Source organism: Natator depressus, chromosome 15, assembly GCF_965152275.1.
Source record: "Natator depressus isolate rNatDep1 chromosome 15, rNatDep2.hap1, whole genome shotgun sequence".
Classification (NCBI taxonomy): domain Eukaryota; kingdom Metazoa; phylum Chordata; order Testudines; family Cheloniidae; genus Natator; species Natator depressus.
In genome coordinates, this window is record NC_134248.1 from 15,623,126 (window position 1) to 15,647,262 (window position 24,137).

A 24,137-nucleotide genomic window follows, 5' to 3' on the forward strand; every position below is an offset into this window, starting at 1 on the left:
GTCCCCACAAAACTACATTTCCCAGAATGCAACGTGTTGACACTAGCGGCCATTGAGGCAGTCAAGAGACTTCCGCTGCGGCCATTTTGGGAAAGGGCGGAAGGCGGAACTTTATAGGTGTCAACATAGTTTTTTCTTTAAATAATTTATTTGCCTATTCACTCCTGAAACAGTTATATTTTTATATCCAGTGGTTTGTTTATAGCTTATATGGGGGGGAGCTGATGGGGAAACTTGCCCATATCAAACATGGCGCTGTACACGGACAAACAAAATGGCGGTTCCAGGAGGACCGGATTGTCCATCGCCCGGTTTGGTGATCACCCTAATCGCAATGTGGTTGGTGGAGGGCTGAGACGATCGGAAAGATAGTCCAATCAGCACTGCAGAGATACAAAATAGTGGAATTCTATTGGGTGGTGGCCAGGAAGCTGAGACCAATGGGAAAGGACGCGATTTGGCGCCTGCTTTGACTGTGGCGGAGAACGGAGCAGTTGCCGGTGCTGCAGCCATCCTGCCACCGTTCCCAGCTCCCTGTAGCGCGGCGGTAGCGGCCCGGCCATGTTCCTCTCCGACTTCCGCAAGGAGTTCTACGAGGTGATTGTGACCCAGGTGAGCGTTGTCCGGGCGGGGGAGGGTGAAGCCCGAACCGGGGGGGCGCGCGAAACTTGAGCGGGGCCTGCTAACCCCTTGGCCATGAGGGGCCGGGCTCCAGCAGCCCCGGGGCCGGGCATGCCGAGCCTGTCCCCCGCCTGGGGGCGCTTGGGGGGCGGTTAGCTCGCGAAGGGGGTGGAGGGGGGCGCCTGGCTAGATTGTGGAGGACCCCGCGGCTCCCTGGTGCTCCAGCCCCGCGCCTTCCTCCCCACAGCGCTTTGCCACGGCGCCCCTGGGGTGGGGATGGATCTTCGCTCCGCACGGGCCAGACAGGGCGGGACTGTGTCACGCAGGGAGCTGGGCATTGCCCTGCTGTCAGCTTCATGGCCACGCTGTGGTACGCGCTGCCCCCCCCCCCCCCCCCCGGTGCTGGTTTCACACCGAACTCCACAGAGCTGGTCGCGTTTGCATTGAACGTCTGGCTCCGCAGCTCTCGGTGGGGTAGTGGAGTAGGAGTCCCCAGCCGGGCACATGACAACTCAGAGTGTGCTTTGCTTTGTTGCCTGGGTTTCTTGTAGTGCCCCCGGAGCAGTCAGAGGCTCTAAAAGTGGCAGAATCAGCAACAAGGTGTTGGGATGTTTTTGAGTTGGTGATATGGACATCGCGATCTCGTGAAGACAAGGAGCTGTAGCTGTTACCTGGGTGTAGGTAGTTGAGATAAACCCCATGTGGGGAGTGTAAGATTGAACACAACTAGCTATATGGAGGTAAAAGCCTTGTGTCCACTAGGATTTTATATTGAGTTTTACATCGAGTTAGCTGTCTTGATGTAAAAATACATCTTTGTTTTCAGTGAAGACATAGCCTACACTACAGGGTTAGCTCCATGTAAGCTGCCTTGCATTGACTTTGCTGTGGAAATGTCTTCACTTAAATTTGGCTCCTGGCACTCAATGAAGTCAGTGCTTCTCTATGCCAATTTCGTAATACCACCTCCCTAAGTGTCAGGCATAGAGTCGCAGTTGATGTAATTGGATCAATACAGTGTCACTGCGTTGCTTACATAGACCGTTATGGCCATCCCACAGAGCCCCACGCTGACAATACAATACAATCGATACAAGCGCTCCTGGTGATGATGCGCACCACTGATACAAGGAGCCAAGTGTGCACACACACAAGTGATTTTATAACTACAGTGGCTGTATGCCAACGTGAGTCACATAATTTTGTAATGTAGACATGGCCAAAGTCTGATTGCCCTGAGATATCTTCAGTGCTATAAAATGACACTAACTAGTTCATGTACATTAAGCACTGTCAAGGGTTATCCTTTTTGTTGCAGAATATCATGTTACATTAAATTAGGATTAGAAATTACTTATTTGAAAGCTATGCTTGGATTGCAAAAAGTTTAAAGAATAATCTTGTAATAAAATTAATTTACAATGGTCATAAGATTACCAGCTTCTGATAAATACTTAACATAATTTCAGACTAGTGAATGCTGAAAACATTGACATGTTAATCTTTACATTTTGAGATACAGATTTAAAGATACAGAAACAGATTTATTGAACTTTGTCAAAGGGTCAATAAATCAGATATGAAAGCTACTGTCTGTGATAACAGAAGGATTCCAACTAGAAACTGGGAAGCCTTTTCACAGTGGAGACCTTTTTTTTATGAGTTATTTAGAGCTTCTTGTTAAATCTTTCTTGCAAAAACATGATATTGCTAGAACTTTTTTGAAAATCACTGTAGCATTGGTTGCACAGACATTTAATTCTATATTCCATCTCTGTTGGCCTCTATCTTGCAGTCAGCCTTCCATGATGATAGGGTTAGTGTAGATGGGCTTCCAGCGTTTTTAGTATCAGTTTGTCAAACTGATCAGAGTACGTCTAGATGAAAACATTACTGGGCAGCCTACATTAATTCTCCCACCAGTGAAGCTGTGCTGGTGATTGTCCGACATTGGAAGAATTTAAGAAAAAGTTCATTGTGGCCAACACTGAAAAGAACAGTGATGATGTTTGAACTAAACCATGTTCATCTTGAATATTGTCTCAAGCCCTATTTAGGCTACCAATTTCCCCAAGTACTGACACTCTAGTCAAGATCTTACTGAAAACTAGGGTTTCTTACACCATTGTGTGTGGATTATATATACATTACTTTAAATATGGATAAAAACTGTTCTAGGATTGAAAGGTTTTGAACTTTCAAAAATTATGACCATGCCACATAGGCCAACATAACCATGTTTCCTGAAATGGTTAACAGGAAGAGATCCTGGGCATGGGTTCATGATATGACAATTTTGTAGGAGAGACAAGGTCTTTGTGGTGTAACTTTTACCTTACTGTGAGGTGGACTACTTAAACCTTTTTGTGTTGCTCTGAAATTTAAAGGGACAGTGTCAGCTTGAAATTTAAAAAATTTATTTTTTTTAAACCATTATGTTTCTGATAGAGCCTAGTTTAAGTGACTATTCTTGGAAACTGGAAAAACTGGCTAAACACAAGAAAACTAAGTGTTGTGGGAAATGTCCTCACTTCTCTAACTGGTCTTAAATGTTAATTGTACTAGAAGGAGCAATGTTTTCACATGGATAATATGACTCTTCAAGCTGTTAGTGTTCCTTCAAAAACAATCCTGATTTCATTCCCAATGCTGCCATGATCTCTGTCCAGACAGACCCTCACTGATTTAAAGGGGCCGTGTGCATGCATTTGCCTGCATAGAGCTCATTGCTAGATAAGCCTTTGCTGAGCAACCCAGTACAATCAAACAAGACAAGATGACATGTTTGAACCAACATGTGTGCACAGGTTTGTTTACACTCTGCAATCTGTTGTGTGATTCTCCTAGGCTATGCTAACAGGCTAGATTAAGCAGAAAGAAATCTGTCTTTGGAGACATTAATATGAAACGTACCATGTGAAACAATTGTCAGATATGGGAGATCAACAGTAGATCCCTTTTTAAAAAATTACTCTCCACTTGTTTAATTGAGTACCTTATATAAATAACGATAATATGATGCTCTCATCCGTACTTTATTTCTTTTGTATTGTTTGTTGCATTGAAAGATTTTAAATTTTGCTGGTGGAAAGCGATGCTTTTGAAAATGACCTAATATGTCTACATTTCTATGCAATAGCAAGCCATATGAACTAATTAATATATTAATACTGTCTTCAATTTTTTTTCAGCGTGTTCTTCTTCTTGTTGCTTCAGATGTAGATGCATTATGTGCTTGTAAAATACTCCAAGTAAGTTTACGTTCATTATAATTATATACTACAACGGAAGGGTGTGTGTATGTGTGATGTGGGGGGGGAAATCGCATTTAAAAGATTTATACAGGAATATGTAGAAAGAAAAGTGAAAGGGAAATTTTTATAAAATTAGTTCAGTTTTAAATGTTGTAATTTTTTATTTTCCTGACTTTTTTACTAATATTTTTTCCTAACATGATACTGAGACTTGATAATTCATACATAAATATCTATATAGACATATATTTTAGGATACTTTCAATGTACCTCTAAAGAGCAATAGGAGGACTTGGATGAGCCAGAGTTATAGTAGTTGCTGCTGTTCTTTCTCATTTGTTTAAAGCCTTGCTTTCTTTATAGGCTTTGTTTCAATGTGATCACGTACAATATACACTAGTCCCGGTATCTGGGTGGCAAGAACTTGAAACTGCGTTTCTTGAACATAAAGATCAGGTAAAAAAAGCATAGTGGGAGCTTTCTATATGATCCTGCTATATAGTTGTAATTTTTAAGCACACTTTTTTTCTTAGCTGCAGATCTAAGTTTTAGGTTGAGATTTTAGTGGTTACCCAAATAACATCGATAAAGTTAGATGTACAAATCTTTGGCAAGTCCCCACGCCTTGTTCTGCTAATGTGCCATAATCCTGGTTTAGCAAATATTTCTGCTATTTTAGATATGGATCACTTCTAAAGAGAACTGCCAAATGCATCAAACAGTGTGGTGGTTTTATGAGGTGGGCCGAGATAACACAAGTAAACTGATTTCACTTTTGATCTATATAAACTAAATTTAAACCCTCTTCAACTGTGAAAAGTTAGATCATTAGCTCTTTTAGCAGTCTGCACACCCCAAAACCCCAGCACGTTATCCTTCTATGCAAAACTTGTTTCTGTTTTCTCTGAGGTGTTGTAGATTAGGAGTCTAATGTAAATGGGTACAAGAGAAAATGCTTTGTAGGCAGAATAGTTTACAAAGCTTTATTTATTTGTTTGGGGGGGGGTTGTTAGTGTGGTAAACAAACTATTGGCTAATATAGGTACGATATGATGTTTTTCTTTCACAGTTCCAATATTTTGTTCTTATAAACTGTGGTGCCAACGTTGACCTCCTGGAGATCCTGCAGCCTGAGGAAGATACGTTTTTCTTTATCTGTGACACCCACAGGCCTATCAATGTAGTGAATGTTTACAATGAGACGCAGGTAAATCAAGCTGTTCAACAGAATACGCAATATCCTGTCCTGAGCTAGGTGACCTACCACTCTTCTATCCCTTTCAACATAGGTAACTTCCACAATGCTAACAGGAAAGCAGAAAACAAATTAATAATAACTTGCAGTAGTAGTTTATATGGTCAAAAGGGGGAAAATATGCTTTCCCCCAGGAAAAGGTTATACCATGGGTGCCTGTGGTAGCTGTTATGAGATTCACAGAGATGAATGTAAGTTCTGTACCATTGAAGAGAACATATTACTGTTAGGTTGACTTCTTTTAGGATGTATAATTTATTATCTCAGTAACTAGTGATAACATCTTAAATGAAGAATGCTGACATTTTGTTTATAGTCTAAAATTACTTGGCGATGTTCCTTAACAGATATGATTTGTTTTTACATTGAAAATCGTTATAATTCCAGTTTGTTTTGCAGTGCTACACTTACCTTGTGTTGATACAGAAGAATAAACATATTTATCTTACGTCATATGGATACAGTGCCATTGTTTTAGCCTGTGTAAATAGATTAATCACCTAATTCTAATAGAGTAACATTTTGATGTTCTAGTGTGAGTAGATCAAAGCAAGAGTGACTGGATTAGTCTGTTATGCTAAAAGGGACAAGTGATGCACATTTGTGGGTTGAACAATTATTTCAGTTGTTAAAATGAGCTATTTTATTCAAAATACACTTTGTTGTTGTTAGATTAAGCTGTTGGTTAAGCAGGATGATGACCTTGAAATTCCTGCCTATGATGATATCTTCAGAGATGAAGAGGAGGATGAAGATGACTCTGGGAATGAAAGTGATGGATCAGAGCCTTCAGGGAAGCGCAAACGATTTGAAGAGGTGTTTTTCTTAAAGCTTTGTTGTGAAAAGGGAGAAAAAATCATATGCATATCCTGTTGTAGTTCAGCAAATATGATCACGCCATTTAGGTTTTAAGGGCAAATGAAGCCTATACAAAAGTCATTGCTCCATTAGAAGATCAAAAGGCCTAGACACAAGTTTAAAAAATAAAAAAGTTGAAAGGATACTCTAGCATATCTCCAGACAAAAAACTTTAATGTGAAGTTCAGGTTTAGAGTATATATCAATAATTTAAGGATAAAAATCTTTACAAAAACTTCATAGTTAAACAAATATAAGTTTAAAAAACAGGACATTTAGAGTTAATATTAAACTCTCAAGAATCCAAACATTTGAATATATAGAAATTCATAGATTGGATAAATTATTTTTAATTTTGCCCTTGTAACAATGCCCTAAGAAAAGTTAAAAAAACAAAACCTCAGACTACCGCATCCCTTAATGTGGGAGGGTTGTTTTTTTGTTTGTTTGTTTGTTTGTTTTTTAAACCTTAGGACCTCAAAACTCAACACACATGCTTTACTGTTAATTGCTCAGTGAGGGTTCTGTCTTTGACCACCTTTATGGTCAGGGTGATGGACTCTTGATCAGACAATATCTCTAAAGCACCTTCATGGGGCCAGGTCATGTGAAAAGGTGAGGGCACTTGGCACCTTGCAGGATCTGGTCCTTAATTCCAAATGCCAGCCAGTTTTCAAAATATCATTTAAAACCTTCCAGCTTACAAAATTATAATATAAATAACAATATAGAAGGGTGTCATTTCTTTAATCTTGTTTCTGTGGAAATGTTTTGAAAATACTTCTTGTCCTATTAGGTTTACTAAATGTTTATTTTGACAAAGCCTAAGTTGTGGGCCTAAACTGACTGGATTGTCACTTACCTTTGAGTAATTCTTTTCCTTGACCATCTTATGTTTTGGAATCTTAAACCTGTCTGCAGGATATTATGGAAAGAACAATGAAAAGAAGACAGAGGAGAGAGTGGGAGGCACATAGGTATGTGTTAGTACTCTTGATGTTGCTTATACCTTTCTTCTCCTGTCCCTCCCCTTTTGATAGTAATCTTCACATTGAGACCACAAAAGTCTATTCTTTACTGCTAGACCTGCAATATTGCTGCAGTTCACATTTCATTCAGAAATTGGAAGGTAAAAGTTGTGTAAGTCATATCTAGCAAGTAATCTTGCTATTTTGTAGTATAGCTGTAGGTTTATTTTATTAAAAATTTAATAATTTGTAAACTTGCACACCACTAAGTGCAATGGTTGGCCATTAACTGATTGTATGTACCCTTTATTTCATCTATCATATGACAGAATCCTGCCCTGATTTGCTCCCTGTGCAATCCTATGTATAAGTTGCTAATCAGGGAAAAATTTGGAAGATAGAATTTGATAAGATTGCTTTTAAAATAGAAGCTACATTGCAGTCTCCTAAATTTCAGTGTTACTAACGCGTAACTCTCTTACCAAAAAAAAAAAGAAGAAGCTTGGTTTAGCCTCTGAGTTTGATTTCATATTTGCAATATACTAATTTTAAAACAATGTAAGTGCTACTCTACTTTACTTCCTTATGTAAGGAACTTGAAGCAAATCTTGCTATTTAACCAAACACTTTTTTCCGCCTTTTAGACGAGAAATTCTCTTTGATTATGAGCAATATGAATACCATGGTACCTCGGTAAGTATCAAGTGCTGCTTGCCGTAAATGCTAAACTACCACAAAGAAAGTGTCCTCCTGCAACAGGAATATCTCCAATATGTTGTACAAAGTTCTTTGGCTTATTTATCCTGCATTAAGTTGTTGTTGTGTTATGTTTCATTGATTTACTGCAAGGTGTAACAAATAGTATCTATGGCATATTTTCCTACCTATGCCTTTATTAATCAGTTCTGATTTCTGGGATTTCTGAAGTACGCTTTGGCATTTATAGATGTAAACCAGAAACTCTGTGGCACAGCCATCAGTGCCACTGCTTGCCAATAGTGGGTTTCCATGAGTTCCCATCTTTACACCACTAGTGAGTGTCACCTTACTGCATAACAATCTTAATGTTAAAATACAAAAATTGCATCCCAAAGCGCTTCACAAATTATATGTACAGCGGTGAAGTGTAGCCACCTTTGGGTTGGGAGCCAGCAACCCAACTGATGCATAGCATGCCGCACAATAGAGAAGAATGGGAAATTTTGGCTGACAACAGGTCAAAGAAATCCCTAATATTAAGCTTACCATTGTATGGAATCTTTAATGTTCATTTTTAAAAAAAAAAACAACATACAGGGCCACCTCCTTTATTTGAAGGTCTAATCTGAAATACCCACACATGCATGGAACTGTTTATTTTTCAGAAAGAGAAATAAGGGTTGATATGACCTTGCTTGGATTTATTCCTCTATTTTCAAGGAAAGTAGGTATTTCAAACCCAAAGTTTAGATTACTGAGCTGTTTCGTCTCATAACTAGCATATTATCTATCAAATTATTTTAAATCTTGTTGTTAAATGCAATTTATATATAAACATAGAAGGATAATTGAGTTATGAAAGGCACTTTTTGCCCCTCTTCCCAGTTCAGATTCGAACCTGTCTGTCCTGCAGAAGCTCTGCTACTAAGCTGGTGTATGAGATATTTTTCAAAAGTGTTCTGATATTTTTTTTCTAATTGTCAGATTTGTTATGGCAATTCATCAGTCCTCTTTTCTCTTGTAGTCTGCCATGGTGATGTTTGACTTGGCATGGATAATGTCTAAAGACTTGAATGACATGTTGTGGTATGTAGTCCAGTTGTGGTTTCAACGTTCATTATTTATAGTTATAGTACCAGCTAATTCCATAGCAAAATGAGGCAATAATGTACAAAAATCCTCAATAGTATTTATATCTAATGTGCGTGCGTGACTTTTTAATTGGGGAAAAATATTATCTTAGGCTTGGAGAAACGTACCTCCACTACAAACTGAGCTGTTGTATTTCAGAAATTTGCTATGTGGGGCCATGAAATTATTTCTGTGGCTATGTATGTAAAGTATCTTGTCATGTAAAAATACAGCTGCTTTCTCATGTGAACATGTTCTGTGATTAATTTAGTTCGGAAGTGTTTGTATACCTGCTTCAGAGTAACAGCCGTGTTAGTCTGTATTCGCAAAAAGAAAAGGAGTACTTGCATCCGATGAAGTGAGCTGTAGCTCACGAAAGCTTATGCTCAAATAAATTGGTTAGTCTCTAAGGTGCCACAAATACTCCTTTTCTTTTTGTGTATACCTGCTGCACACAGTCCTCTTCTAAATGTCGTATATGTCTGTTTTTCATATATTTACAGTCTTAATCTTTCTACATTGCACTAGATTCTTGTCCTACCTGACTTTTTTTCCCTCTCCACCCCCATTTTTTTAGGTGGGCTATTGTTGGGCTTACAGACCAGTGGGTTCAAGATAAAATCACACAGTAAGCAAGCTGTTCATCTATTCTTATTTAATAGCTAATATGCATCAGGGAATCTGCATGTTAATGTACGCAGCAATACATGAGTCAGGCTATTGTGTTAGTGAGTGAATGTGGTGTACGTATTATTCAAACGAATTGCATTTTTAATTGAAAAAAACAAACAGAAAAAATTTCTAATGGACTTTATTTTCTTCCAGATTATTCATTTTATAAAATGATCCTTGCTAATACTCCGTAGAAAAGCAGTGCTTAATTATGGCTAATGTAAAGATGTCTATTTTGCAGTAGCTTCATTAAGGGAAAAATCTCAGTATAGCCTATATTTTTAAAAATTCTGTTGCTTGTTTCACTTTTTAAAAGCTTGAAACATTTTTCTCTAATTCATCGTTTTTTTTCCCCCTTTTTTTAAGACATAGTGGCTATCGGGAGATAAATCTATCAGTTTCTGTATCTTGCATTGTACAAAATTTTGATATGTATGATAGATTCCAGTTTGTGTATTCTGCTCTCCCTATACCTACCTGCATTAATCTCTCTTGTGAGGTTGAGGGTAAATTTAGTAACTACTTTCATTTTTGTATGTGTTACTACTGCAATAGAATATATTAGTTTTGATTTACTTTGTATACTACCAAGTGGGGTAGGAGGGAGAGCTGATGGCTAGGCGGTGCCAAATTTAAAAAAATATATATGTTTTCATAGTAAGGTTTCATTTTTGTGAAAGGTGTAAGCCTTAGGAAAGAATTTTGTAGTCAACAAGAATACAAGTACCAAGGGAAAGAGAAATTACAATTTTTTTTTCTTTTAAAGAATGAAGTATGTGACTGATATTGGAACTTTACAGCGTCATGTGTCCCGGCATAACCACCGCAACGAAGATGACGAGAACTCCCTTTCTATTGATTGCATGAGAATAGCATTTGAGTATGAGTATCCTTATGTCTGATCTATAAATATTAAGGGGTTAAAAAAACAACCCTGATTTGACAGACTGAAGACCTAATCTAGGAAAAGGAAGTTTATAAGGTTCCCTATGAGCTAGGAATTGAATTGGAAGAAACAGATATTTGAATGACTTACTGCAGGTGAATCTCTGTTCCAATATTTGAGCATAACTCCAGCAACACAATCTAACCTTCCAGAACTACGGAACTGGAGTACACATGCAAACCCAGGAAAAATAGAAGGGGGGAAAATGACAGCTACATCAGTTAGTCTTCACTGTGATAATGCTCTTATGCACATCTGGAAATCTTTATTCCAGTGAGGTGTAGTTAATGTAGGTTTAAATAGTACGTGTGGTGAGGGTGGGGAAGGAATAGTAATAAACAATTGTTAAGTTCATTACTAATTTGTAAATGTAAATATACATGCTCTAAATTACTATTTTTCCCTAATTCCTGTTAATGTCCTCAGTCTGCGCCTGGCTCTTTATCAACATTGGTCCCTATTTGAAAGTCTCTGTAACACTTGTTATACTTCTGCCAGTCTGAAACTTTGGTCTGTACAAGGACAGAAGAGGCTTCAGGAGTTTTTTGCTGACATGGGGTGAGTTATAAAGATTTGTCGGGAAAAGGAGACACTACATTGTACTTTTCAATAAGGAAGCATATGAAAAATATTCAGGATATAACATAGTAAAGATTAGAATTTTGAGGTGGGCACTTATATTAAATATGGAAATATTGTTATGGGCACATAGTAGATTGCCCTTCCACTGCATTACTTCTGCTCTGCTGACACTACTGTACTCATTAGTTTTAAGATATGTGCTTTTATTGGACAGTAGATATATGAAGTGACTCTTGCACATCTGCTCATCAGTGTTTCAGGTAGATGAATATGAAGCTGTAAATTAGAATTAACCTGTTGAATGCATTCACTTATAGGGCAATCTCCTTTCCATTAGATGAAGACATGTTTAACTGCATGTTTAAAAAATGACCTGTTCCCATTTTGTAGTTTGCCCTTGAAGCAGGTGAAACAAAAGTTTAATTCCATGGACATTTCCTTAAAGGAGAACCTGCAGGAAATGATTGAAGAATCTGCCAGCAAGTTTGGGTAAAATCCTATTTCTGTTAATTAAATTTCTGTTAACTACTATAGTGTATTAGAAATATTACAAAGCTTCACAACACCCATATATATTAGATTATCATACTGATTGTACAGACTGGTAAACTGAGGCAGAGAAGCTGAGGATCTGACCTTACTTCATTTGACCAATTATAGAAGCTCAGCATCTCTCAGAATTGGGCTTTGAGAGACTTCCTGATGCTGCCACATCAGGCATAAACCCAGAACTTCTGACTCCTAGTGCTGTGCTCTAACTATTAACATGCAGTTTAGTAATTTACTAGCAGTTAAAGAGGATGTCACAACTTGTTTAAAAAGACATAACAGTAATGCTAGATAGGAATAAGACTAGTCAGAAAAGTTAATGTGAGATTTACCCTTGTGCTTCTAATTCCAAACTTCTTAATGGGTGGCAATAAATGTTAATAGTATCATATAGATTATAAGAAGTGTGTCATAACTTCTCTCCATTGATTTGGTCCACATTTACAGAATGAAAAACTTAAGAGTACAGACCTTCAGCATTCACTTTGGTTTTAAGAACAAGTTCTTAGCAAGTGACATAGTCTATGCAACAGCTTCTCTGATGGAGAATATAGAGAAAGATGAACCTGGAACTGATAATTTTATCAAGGCTTTGGACAGTCTTTCCAGGTATTGTGCATGTGCTCTCTCCCCTCTCACAATTTGTTTTCTTAACATGGTTTTCATAACTAATGATTAAGTTGATGAAAATGCTTCTCTCAGAAGATTCAAAGCAAATATCCTTATGATTAGTATTTAGAAATAACTCCATTTAACAAGAATTTTCTTTTTATGTGAAAGTATTTCTCTTCTCCTTGTTCCATTATAGGAGTAACCTGGACAAACTGCATCAAGGGCTGGAACTTGCCAAAAAACAACTACGTGCCATTCAGCAGACTGTAGCCAGCTGTATTTGCACCAATCTCGTAATCTCTCAGGGGCCTTTTCTCTATTGCTATCTAATGGAGGTCAGAATTATGTACTTGGTCCTCCTCATTTGACTTCCTAAACTGTAACTGTCATCATTGGTATGTCAAGTAGATATGAAAGCTTGATCAGAAAGCCTGGAAGAGCTTAGCTTTCTGTATTGCACTGATTTCAAATCAGCCTATATTGACACCCTTTCTCCCCCTGATTTTCCCCATTTTAAGAATCAGTCTTGTCATGGTACTAGATTTGATATTCAAGTCAGCAAGGCGATCAATCCTTCTGGAGTTTTGCCTTGTAAAAATTAAGGCAGGTTCCTTAGGGTTTTTTATATGCAAATGAAGAGCACTTTTTAAGTAGAAACAATTTTTTATTAATGTTTTTTTGGTTTGGTTTGTTTTTTTTTGTTTTAAACTGCCGTTCACCCTAAAAATGACCTAAGGATGTTACTACCTCCTCTTTAGGTATAACTGAGTTAACTTTTCTTTTCCCAGGGCACTCCAGATGTGAAACTGTTCTCCAAACCAGTATCTCTGTGCCTGCTCAGTAAATATTTACTCAAGTCTTTTGTTTGCTCTGTAAGTAAATCAAAGGCTTACAACTGGCTAACTGTTGCTTTGAATACATAGTTATAATTCTTCGGTGGATTATTTGAGAAATGGATCACTGGATAAAGTATATACAAGTTACTTTTTCAGCTAAATGAACGGTTAGGTAGTATGGCACCAATGTACAAATGATGCAGTGTGGAAGATTCCAGTTTGCAGAGCTGCTTAACACTGGAGAGAGCTTCCATTTGAGATGCTGACATCCAACAACAGAGGGAGATCATAGTAATTCAATTTAAAATTGTTATACCTTTTTTAACAAACTTACTGTGGCAGAGAAATTAGCTTAAGTTTGTAACACTGAATACAATAGAAAATGCAGGATTTGTTAAGTTATCTAAACACCTGGAACATTTTAATTTATTTCTGTAAATATATATTTAAAACAGTAAACCTCTATTCCCAACAAACCAAATTGAATTTTAAGCAGTATTTACTAAAATGGTCATCTTTTAAACTATATAAAAGTAGTACTCAATTCAGCTAAAACACAGGGCTTAGTATTAGACTAACATATCACCCAGTCAGTGAACATTCTTCTACTGTAAAAATAACATTATCGTGAGCAATCTTCACTATGTTCATATGTTACTTCTCTTCTGAAAATTAGACTAAGGTCCCTACCCTCCCATGAGTTCCATGTGGGCTGACACCTCTATGGAGCTAGTTGCAGGACTGGAGCTTTAATACAAAGCTCTTTTCCTAAGGGGTTGTCTTCCTAATTTCTTTAGGTCCCTAGCTGTCAACCAAGGTGACTATTATGCCCAGAGTTATCAGTGCGACAGGATGGCAATCTCAAAGTTAGCTGCAAAAGAATTATGTCTAGGCATTTATGCCATGCTGAACACTTAACTTACTGGAATAGACATTCCTACAAAATAGGCAAAATCCTTAAATCACTCCCTGACTTTGAAGAGCTTATTTAAAGATGGGAAGGTTATCAAAGTGCTAACCTGATAAAAGCGGCAGTTTTATCTTTGATAAATACAGATCAGATAACTTTCCCAGGAGCTCTCTACTACTACAGACCTGTGGAAGGGTGAAGGAATACTACACTAATGAGGAAGGGAATGTATTTAGTGGAGTCGAACTTACTTTTCAAGCTTAGTTTCTCTTGTATTATTAGAAAATTGTGCAAAATTTTTCACTTATGCACAGCACACATATTGCATACCAAGGTGACAATGCATGCGCTAATGAAAAAAGGCATCATTCTTCCTTACTGGAAAGGATGTCCATAGCTTCATATCTGATCCATGTTAAAATTGAATGTAGGATTGAAAGAGGGTTGAATTTTCTTTAGGTCACTTACTACTATGCTTAAAGTCACTAGACTTGTGACTTGGAGATCAAATAAAGAAACCACTCTGTTTGTCTGGACTAGAGTTGACATTTTAAGTCAACATCTTTAGTAATACTTGGCATGCAGAACTGAAGCTTGATTGTATCATCTTTGAGCTCTTTGTCTAACTGAGGGACTTTCTGTCTTCCAGACAAAAAACAAGCGCTGTAAGCTGCTGCCACTGATAGTAGCAGCGCCGATGGATATTGAACAGGGTACAGTGAGCATGGTGGGAATTCCTCCAGAGACAGAAAGCTCCGACAAAAAGAAGTGAGGGTGTTTTTTGTTTAGTATCCTTTCTAAATGACATCAATAGGTTTATATCAGGAAAGAGGCTAAGCTTATCTAAGATATATTTTTGACGCCAAATTTTTTGATCCCAATGTTTTAATGATCAATAGTATGCGTTTTAAGTATTTTGCTATGGGTATTTAGCTGTGACAGTGAAGTGCCTTTCACAGACCTGAGGAAGAGCTGTCTATAGCTCAAAAGCTTGTCTCTCTCACCGACAGAAGTTGGTCCAATAAAAGATATCCCTCACCCACCTTGTCTCTTGCTATGGATATGAAATATAGGCACACATTTCCCCAATTCCTCCTCCTCTTTTTTTTTCTGATTGGTTTGTTCATTTACCTTTGAACAATAAATATCTTTTCAGTAATGTTTAAATGTAATAATCCCAACTATCCATATAAAATGGTGAGGTCTAAATTAGCTGTTACCACTCAAGACAGAGATCTTGGAGTCGTGGCTAGTTCTCTGAAAACATTCACTCAATGTGCAGTGGCAATCAAAAAAGCTAACAGAATGCTGGGAATCATTAAGAAAGGGATAGATAATAAGACAGAAAATATCATATTGCCTCTATATAAATCCATGGTATGCCCACATCTTGAATACTGCATGCAGATGTGGTCGCCCCATCTCAAAAAAGATATAGTGGCATTGGAAAAGGTACAGAAAAGGGCAACAAAAATGATTAGGGGTATGGAACAGCTTCCATATAAGGAGAGATTAATAAGACTGGGACTTTTCAGCTTGGAAAAGAGACGACTAAGGAGGGATATGACAGAGGTCTATAAAATCATGACTGGTGTGGAGAAAGTAAATAAGTGTTTACTCCTTCTCATAACACAAGAGCTAGGGATTGCAAAATGAAATTAATAGGCAGCAGGTTTAAAACAAACAAATGGTATTTCTTGACACAACGCACAGTTAACCTGTGGAACTCTGCCAGAGGATGTTGTGAAGGCCAAGACACTAACAGGTTCAAAAAAGAACTAGATAAATTCATGCAGGATAGGTCCATCAATGGCTGTTAGCCAGGATGGGCAGGAATGGTGTCTTTAACCTCTGCCAGAAGCCAGGAATGGGCAACAGGGGATAGATCACTTGATGATTACCTCTTCTGTTCATTCCCTCAGAAGCAGCTGGCATTGGCCACTGTTGGAAGACAGGATAACTGGACTAGAAGGAGCTTTAGTCTGACCCAGTATGGCCGTTATGTTCTTATTAATATTTGTCACACTGCTAAAAAATAAAAATAGTGGTCATTTTTTGTGACTATACTTTTTGTGTAGGTCCTGACTTTTTTTCAGTGTGCTTGTAAATCATGCTCAGTCACAGGGCTATTTGCGGATCCTTTTTTAAAAATTGCTGTCACAGGCAATAGAATTAAATCCTGCTAAAGCTCAGTGTTTGCATGGGAGGATTTGTTATATTCATATGGAAGGAGTTTTAATCTTGACTACTTTAGAGGTTTTCCCCTAATTTAAATTTTTAATCCGCTTCCTGGGAGACAAAGTGGGTGTTTGGCCACAGTGACTAATTGGAGCCCATGCACTCTGGACTGTTGTGACTGCATGCTTGTAGGATATCATATGCGTGGTCCAGGAAGAATAGGGTGGAAAGGGAAGGATATTTTGTCATCTCTATAACATTTGGAGTGTTAGAAAAATTGAATAAGTGTGCTGCTAATTTAATGAGGTGATATTCCTAATATGTGGGTTGTTTTTTTTTTTTAAAAAGCTTTTTTGGGAGAGCATTTGAAAAAGCTGCAGAAAGCACCAATTCTAGGACTTTACATAACCACTTTGACATGTCTAGTAAGTAACTTTTTATCTTTCCATAGCCACATGTTGCACTTGACAGGCAAATCCTTTAGGGGTCAGTGTTTCTATTGTTTTAGACAGGAGACTCCCTAAATGATTTCTGCCATTCTACAAACAGGCAGTTCTTGTAATTTTAATATATACATAAATGATGAGCATCTATCTGGTGTGCTTCACAAGCAGTCTGTAAAATAACACAATTCAGATTTTAGTAGTGGGGCACTTCTTCAGTTGGCGTCTTGGTACGCTGAAAGTATAAAAACTGCTAGCTGTAAGCGAGCAAAGCTCTTCATTATTATTGAAAAAGTTGAAATATATTTTGCCTGGAATGACAATTTTTACCTGAAATGGCTTGGAGCTCTCAAATGTAACCATAAACAGGTATAGTTATGTGCTAGTTATGATGTAGGCTTATCTGCATTAACATTTGTTTTGAAATACGTTGGGTACAGCCATTTGAAAGGGACATCAGCACAAAAAGACTTCACACCTCCTTTTTTTATCTAACAGAAAAAGGAGAAGTATTCTGGAAGGGTTTGTCTGTGTCTTTGCAAAGAAGGCAAAATTTAAACTCTGAAAATTATGATGTGGGTATTTGCTCTGCAACATCTAATGTAAACCTAGAATCTATTAAGCCCACTGAATTAAAAATGGAGACCATATTTAAAGGGTGAAAATCTGGAATTCTGAATTTGCTCAGATCTCCCTTTTAACAGCACAGTAAACCTACGTACTACTATATTACCCAGACTTCAAAAAACCTAGAGAAATAATTTGATCAAAAATACTAGTACATAATCCCAGTCTGAGACTTGGTATGTCTGCAGTTGTCTCCTATACTAATAAATCTTTCATTATTTTAGTAATTGAACTGAAAATGGAAGATCGGAGCAAATTTCTGGATGCACTTATTTCTCTCTTGTCCTAATGGTAAGTGTGTGTGAAAGGAGAATTAATTCTTGAACATGGTTTATTGGTAGGATGTTCTCAGATGATGCAGCAAATTTTAGTGAAAGTATAAATTGTAGATAAGATACAATTTCAAACAAAGCCAACTTATTTTCCTTTCGAGTCTGGGGTCTATCTACCCTTAAAAAGATACTATAAATTGAAACTTGCCATGGAATGTAGGGGTCAGAAATAGTACTTCTTAAAATTTATTTAGTTGTGTTTTTAAATTGTACAAGTCCCAAATGAATGGATGATTTTAGTTTAGACCTGTTGTTTTTAAAAGTTATTTTGTACTTACTATAGTCTAACTGCTTTTACGCATGTATGTGAAGTGCCTTAAAACACACACAATAGGTTGCTCTGTCAGATAAATAACATGCCTTCTGAAAACATTAACAAATCTGTTTTAATCCAGAAGGAACACACAAGCTGTATGTGTGTTTATTTTGTACATAGTAGCAATATTTCCCCAAAAGACTAACTCAAGCTCTTCCCATCTGTTAAATAGCATTTTATCTTTCATTAGTTTATTTTGTGGATTTTTTTTTGTTTTAAACTAAGAAAGTGAACAGACTGTTTAAGTTTTGAAACACTGACAGAAGCCAGGATATTCAAAATGAAGGTTAATACTCTGTCCTTGACTCATACTTTTTAAAAATTCTCTTTAATCATCACAGCAGCTTTGAGTTCAAGACAGAATCTTGGCCCTAGCAGTGAATTTCCTGGCTTTGAAAGTTTGTGTAACCTTATTTATTATTTAAACAAAGTTTGCATTTATTGTGGCCTGTATCCATGATATTTAGGTGGTTGTCTAGAACAAAGTTGGGACAATTTAATACTTCACAGGGGGTCATTATGAAGCTGTTCTCTAGCAGTCTTTTTAATATACCAAAATAAGATAGGATATTTGTAAATAAACAACATACTCATTTCATATGTTTTAAATAATCACCTAAGAAGTCTGCCCTGTAGCTCTCTCTGCACTAGCAATCTGTATTTCATTCCATTGTTGTTTTTGTTTCAGTTTAGACAGATAATGTCTATTTTAGTTTTCAGTTAAGGCCTGGCCTACACTGTTACATTTTCTGTCTCCTGAATCTAGCTTTCAGGAGCTTACCTTTAACCGTTCTGGGTAACGTTGTGACAGCTGGTATGGCTGGGGCAAACCTAAACCCTTGCTCTCCCTTGTAATCTTTTTTTGGTAATGCTTTCTCCCCGTCCATATTGGCCTCTACTGGACAGTGCAACAGTGTTAGCCACAAAACAGTTGAAAATCAGTTGTTGAATTCTTTCGAGGCAGGCCAAATTTAAAAGTGAATTGTTGCCACCTCTACTTTTTGAACAGCCACAATTCCTCAGTATTCTGAACCCCCTTTATAAGAGTTTTTTTTGTGTACCTTTGTACTGGTGTGAGCCTAACCTTCTTGAGAGAAATTTTATTAGGTGTGCTAAGTGGTTTTGGAATACGCATTTGGAAGTACGTGGTTAGTTGGATCTCTAGAAGTGTTTAAAAAGGACCTTGGAAAACTTTAACACCAAGAATTGATCCTTATTACACAACTGTGAGGTAACCAAGTATTATCCCCATTTTATAGATTTGTCCAAGGTGTTAGTGACAGGAAGGGTCATTCATTGTCAGGAAGGACTTCTGGGTTTTATTCACACATCTGTCAGCCTGAGTTTCCTTCAACAAGTACCAGAAGCACTAATAATTTCCTACTTGTTCAAAACTTTGGACCAGCAGGTTACCAGCTGCTGTTGGGGACCTGTAAGGCAGAGTGACCAATTGCGGGCCTCCCAGACTGCTTTTCCTGCCCTGCTGCACTTTGCAGACAGGCAAAAAATATCACTGAAGTCCCAAATGTTGTCTTCATTCATGGTGTTGCAATTGTGATGCTCCATCTTGCTGTCCTTCACTACCTACTGCAACAGGCTTGGACTTAAATCTTCTTTCTCTCATAGGCAGACAGAAGAATGTCACCCTTGGCACGTGGTTGCTGAGCACTCTCTTTGTAAAGACCCTAGCCTCTTGATCTAGGAACTAGTTGGACCCCACTGGTCCAGATCGTCACATGAGTAGGAGCAGAAAGACTACCTGTAAACTGCATTTCTATGACCAAGCATTTGACAATCTGGAACTCTCCTATGCCTTTCTGTGTTGATACAGATAATAAGTTTAGGCTTTTCTAAAAATTCACATTCTACAGAACTACTGTTGTTCAACTGACCTTTTTTCCTAAGTGCCTTTTTAAAAGCTAAGGAAGTATTCATCTGAATAAAATGTATATAGAGGGAGTTTAGTTTCATGGGGAGAAAAAATCTTGCATCCAGGAATTGGTCTCTGCCTAGCAATTTCGAGTAGCAAAGGAAAATCTATTGGTCCAGATTGTTAAATGCTTGTTGCAGAAACCTGATTTGCAAGCATGGGAAAAACTCCCTTTTGAATTTCTAGTATATACCACTCTGAAATCAACTCCTAATACATGTCACCAGAAGTAGCTCTGTATAGTTTTAATTTCTAAAAATAGCTGTTCTGTGAGGCATGGATTTAATATTGTAGGTCTCTTAAAATCCAAATACTGATCAACCACAAGTACTGAAAGAGAACCTGTACAAGCAGTATAGAACGATTGTTTTTTGACAACATTCCTGTTAATAGCATCTCCTGAAGTGGAAATTCCTGTATCAACACCATGTCCTTAGCTAGTCACTTTGATACTGCAGTATCACTTGTAAAATGGCTTTTGGAGTGGCTGTGCTATTATGCATGGACTATAGTATTTTAGATATGGACAAGTTAGATCAAACCCATCCCCCTGTCAAGGCAGGATATGATTTCTCAAATAGGGAAGGTTTCAGTTCTCCTATAGAACTGATGCTGCACTTGATCTTAGTCACACAAAATGGTTGTCAAATCAACTAAACTCCCCCCTTTGCAGTCCTCAACAGTGTATTGTTACTTTAATTTCTAAGCAGCGAATGGATTGTGAAGATATGAACAGTGTCTCATGATGTCCCATATATTCAGATCATCTGATATAGTCCTGAATAAAACTCCAAACTCTTGTTTTACAAAAAGTACCACTTTATTAGATGTATTCTGTGTGTTTCCGTGTTGTGTTTAGGTTATTGTACATTTTTTAAAAGGGTGAGTTTTTTTCCCCCCTTTTGCAGTGTCTGCCTGGATTCCTTACACATGTAATTTTATTTGTCTTTGTGTATTATATTGACTGTGTAAATGTTTTCTTACCTGGATTTTACCATATGTTGTATAGATTTTATATAGATTAATTTTAAACTAATGGGATTTTAAATGTAGCCAGTGCAAAATGTACCCAATACAAAATTTTTTATTGTATATTTCTGCTCAAATAAAATAACTCTTGTTATTTTATTCAATAGTCTTGTTTGGTCAATATGATCCATGTGCCAAATTGTAATAGAGCACTTGACTGCATAACATCAAATGCACCTTTTTTCTCTTGCATATTTAATCGGTTACACTGTGCCATGAATATAGTGTTTCCCTTTCCCTCACCCCCCCCCCCCACAGCCCACCCCACCCCACCCCAGCATACTTCAGGTGATGCCTGTGATGTAATGCAGTGCTTAACAGTATACAGTCACTTCATTAACCAGTTAATTTTCACAGCACCTCTGAAGTAGATATCCTCACTTGAAGCATGGGGAAACTGAAACACACAGAGGTTGTGACTTGTTGCTATGTAAATCAGTATTGGAGCCAGGATTAGAACACTGAATTCTTGGATCCTAGTGTCATGCTTTAGCCACTGGACCATATCTCTTGGTATTTATAATGCATTTTGAAAATGAAAGGCACTAAATGTTATGATAACTGATTGCCAAAAACTATGTTAAATTTGAGAATTTATTAACCAAAGTTTAAATTACTGTCACAGTACTTATAATTCAGCAGTTGTAATTCTGGTCTCAGATATACAATACCAAGCTCTTACAGCGCTTTTTCATTTGAAGGTCTCAAAACAATTTGCAAAGGAGGTCCATATCATTATCCCCATTTGATGGGGATGCTGAGGCACAGGGAGTATGTTGTATTACGGTGTCTGGGATTAGTTTTAATGCCTTACTATATATGCACAATATCTGACACAATGACAAAAAACTGTGGGAACCTTAACTAGATTTCCTGACTTGTTTGCTTAAGATTTCAACTTTACTGCATTAATGTAATTTTTTTGGATTTAATGACTTTTTGGTATTGCATATTCAAATAAATTCTTACAGTAAAATTGCACATTATTTGAATTTTTAGAAAAATCTGGGTGTATACCCAGATATACACCTGCCTATATCTGACGTTTCATAGTTCAGAGCATGGTTACTGTTAAGGGAAATAATATAGTGTCACAACATATCACCATACAGTAATGACCACACAGAGAGCTGGAGACTCTGGAAAGTTCCCTTCAGTTTCTATTTTGTTCTTCCATCCCGGGTGAGGATTGAGAGAAGGTGAGGAGAGTGAAAATGGAAGCATGGTTCATCAGTGGTACACTCCCTGGTATCAGAAATGACCCCATGTGTTTTCATTAAACTTTCCTGAAACTCAGATTTGCACAGAGAACAAGCATGAGAAATTTAGCCTGAAGAGCTACTTTTTCGGGAAGTTTTAGACATGCTTAACAAGCTTCTGATGCTTTCTCTGTTGAAATTGATGTAGTGGTAATATGGCACTATAATAGAAATTCTTCTGACAATGAGAGTCTGACTGCTGCTTGCACTGAATCTTTCTGGGCTGTGGAACTTGTAGACTAATGTGGTGTTAACCTAGTCAGTTACTTGCTCCACAGCCCATGTGTAGTAAAGGCAGTAAAAATGTGTACCCCTCTAGTGAGTCTACATAAACTCTTAATGGCAGTAAATTGGTGCCATGATGTGTAGCAACCACTAATGTGAAATCACCTGCTGTGTAGTTCAATCAAAAATGTTAAGAACCACCATTATTTTGCAGGTTTAACCCCTTACCAGTGAATGCTGGATACAGGATGTGTGCCAAGAACTCTTGACTTCCCTTTGTTAAGGGATTAATATGCTTTCGGCTTATTTGACCAAATAGAAAATTTTGGCTACAAGAGTTAGTTATTTTAAAATACAATGGTTAAGGCACTAACTAATCGGCTTACCCTATTTATGTATGGTAACGTTCCATTTTAGCTGGGTCTGAATGCAGATAGAAATATTCCCTAAGGATTATATTGGAGCTGCAGCAACCTTTTTCCCCTCCAGTGCACTCATTTATCATAATAGCACCGGGACAAAACAGTTTCTGTTTATCTGCTTGTTCCTTATTCATTTCAGAGAACAATTCTTTAAAAACAGAGAATAGCAAAAATTCCTCAAGGTGCGTTCACATACATTTTTCTTAAGAGGATAAAATACAGTGGAAATTATTAAATAATAAAAATAGTTAGTTGGCAAAGCAAGATAACTGAATTAATTACTGCTGTACAGTGACTCATTAGCTTGGCAAGAAATCCTATTTCCTGTACCCACTTTTTTGCTGGGTGAGCAAAGTTGCACGTAATTTAAACAAAATCTTACAGACCTCATTGGAATTGAAGTGGCTTGCCAGCCCAGAAGGATCCCAATAATTGAAAAGACCTATGCTGCACCTAACTGGGGCACTGTGTGGTAACAGAGCCTGAGAAAAGGAGTTGAGTCTGACTTATCTTGTTGCCACTGCTTCGCTAAGTCCTGAAATATATTAAAACGTTCTCGAACGAATGAAAACGAAAGATCTAAATCAGCTGGCTCTGTGTTTGCCCAATGCTTATTTTTCATAAATCACAAACGACAATGGTATGAGTCCTGAGGAACTGAAAAATGGGAGGGAAGAGCCAGAAAAAACATCTTGGCTCTTTTGAAGGCCTGTATGAAATAGATGTTGATGCACTGGGTGGTGATGGTGATGAAGCCCGTAAAGTCTCTGGTCACTAGATGACATAATATGGCTAAAAACTTAGAAACATCTGTAATGGTAAAATAAATGTTGCAAAAGCAAACCCCTGGGGTGGGATGATCAACGGTAAAGTAAACATCCCAAAAGACTGCTGATTCTTTCTTTATCCCTATGAGAGAAGGCAAAAGCCCTGTACACTGTTTTGGGGGTTTTGTGCCAGCCCTCTTACAGATATTTAATAACCGTTCTTATCAGCTTCTGTAAAGCTTTACTATATCTAAAGGATGGTAACAATTCCTCGTCTCTCTTATCTAATCTTTACTTAGTCTGTTTTTTATACTGCAATGTTTAAATTCTACTGTGATTGTCAATACAATCCTGGACCCTTAAAATTCCAACTCACTTGCAGGGAGTTGTCATTTGTTTAATACATAAGCTCAGTACTGTTCAGTAGAATTCACTCTGGAGAGTTCCTGCAGGACAAATGGAATTTTATAGACTCTAGGATAGTAAACCCAGAAGTCTTGAAGCCTAACAGAGATGCCAGGTAGAACACTTGAGGCTGACATAAATTGCATCCAGTCACGTAGTTTGGGAGGGTGAACACACAGTACTGTGAAGTGTGGCCAAAGAATATGCTATGAGGTTGGTGGTTTTCTGAAGTTTGGCTACCTAGAATTGATTGGCATGTTTGTTCCTTCTGTCGGTATGGGACTTGCTCTAAAAATAAGTAAATTACCCAA

The 24,137-nt window shown here is 37.6% G+C and overlaps 1 protein-coding gene across 1 annotated transcript; it reads left to right on the top strand.

The window, feature by feature from the left end:
- The first annotated feature begins 460 nt into the window (after positions 1-460).
- CDC45 (cell division cycle 45) lies at positions 461-20,768 on the top strand. Its single transcript, XM_074972363.1, has 19 exons — positions 461-612; positions 3,813-3,872; positions 4,239-4,331; positions 4,945-5,082; positions 5,803-5,946; positions 6,910-6,965; positions 7,601-7,649; positions 8,680-8,741; positions 9,364-9,414; positions 10,225-10,344; positions 10,831-10,962; positions 11,377-11,475; positions 11,983-12,144; positions 12,344-12,482; positions 12,936-13,019; positions 14,543-14,661; positions 16,420-16,496; positions 17,366-17,432; positions 19,416-20,768. The coding sequence occupies exons 1-18, from the start codon at positions 562-564 to the stop codon at positions 17,428-17,430; spliced, it is 1,701 nt and encodes a 566-aa protein (XP_074828464.1). The 5' UTR covers positions 461-561; the 3' UTR covers positions 17,431-17,432; positions 19,416-20,768.
- Positions 20,769-24,137: the final 3,369 nt, after the last annotated feature.

Excerpts from the sequence above, each read along its gene's own strand:
- CDC45 (XM_074972363.1), top strand. The coding sequence starts at position 562 with ATGTTCCTCTCCGACTTCCGCAAGGAGTTCTACGAGGTGATTGTGACC. Across the intron at positions 8,742-9,363 it reads GACTTGAATGACATGTTGTG|GTGGGCTATTGTTGGGCTTA; the intron begins GTATGTAGTCCA and ends CCATTTTTTTAG. Across the intron at positions 9,415-10,224 it reads GTTCAAGATAAAATCACACA|AATGAAGTATGTGACTGATA; the intron begins GTAAGCAAGCTG and ends TTTCTTTTAAAG.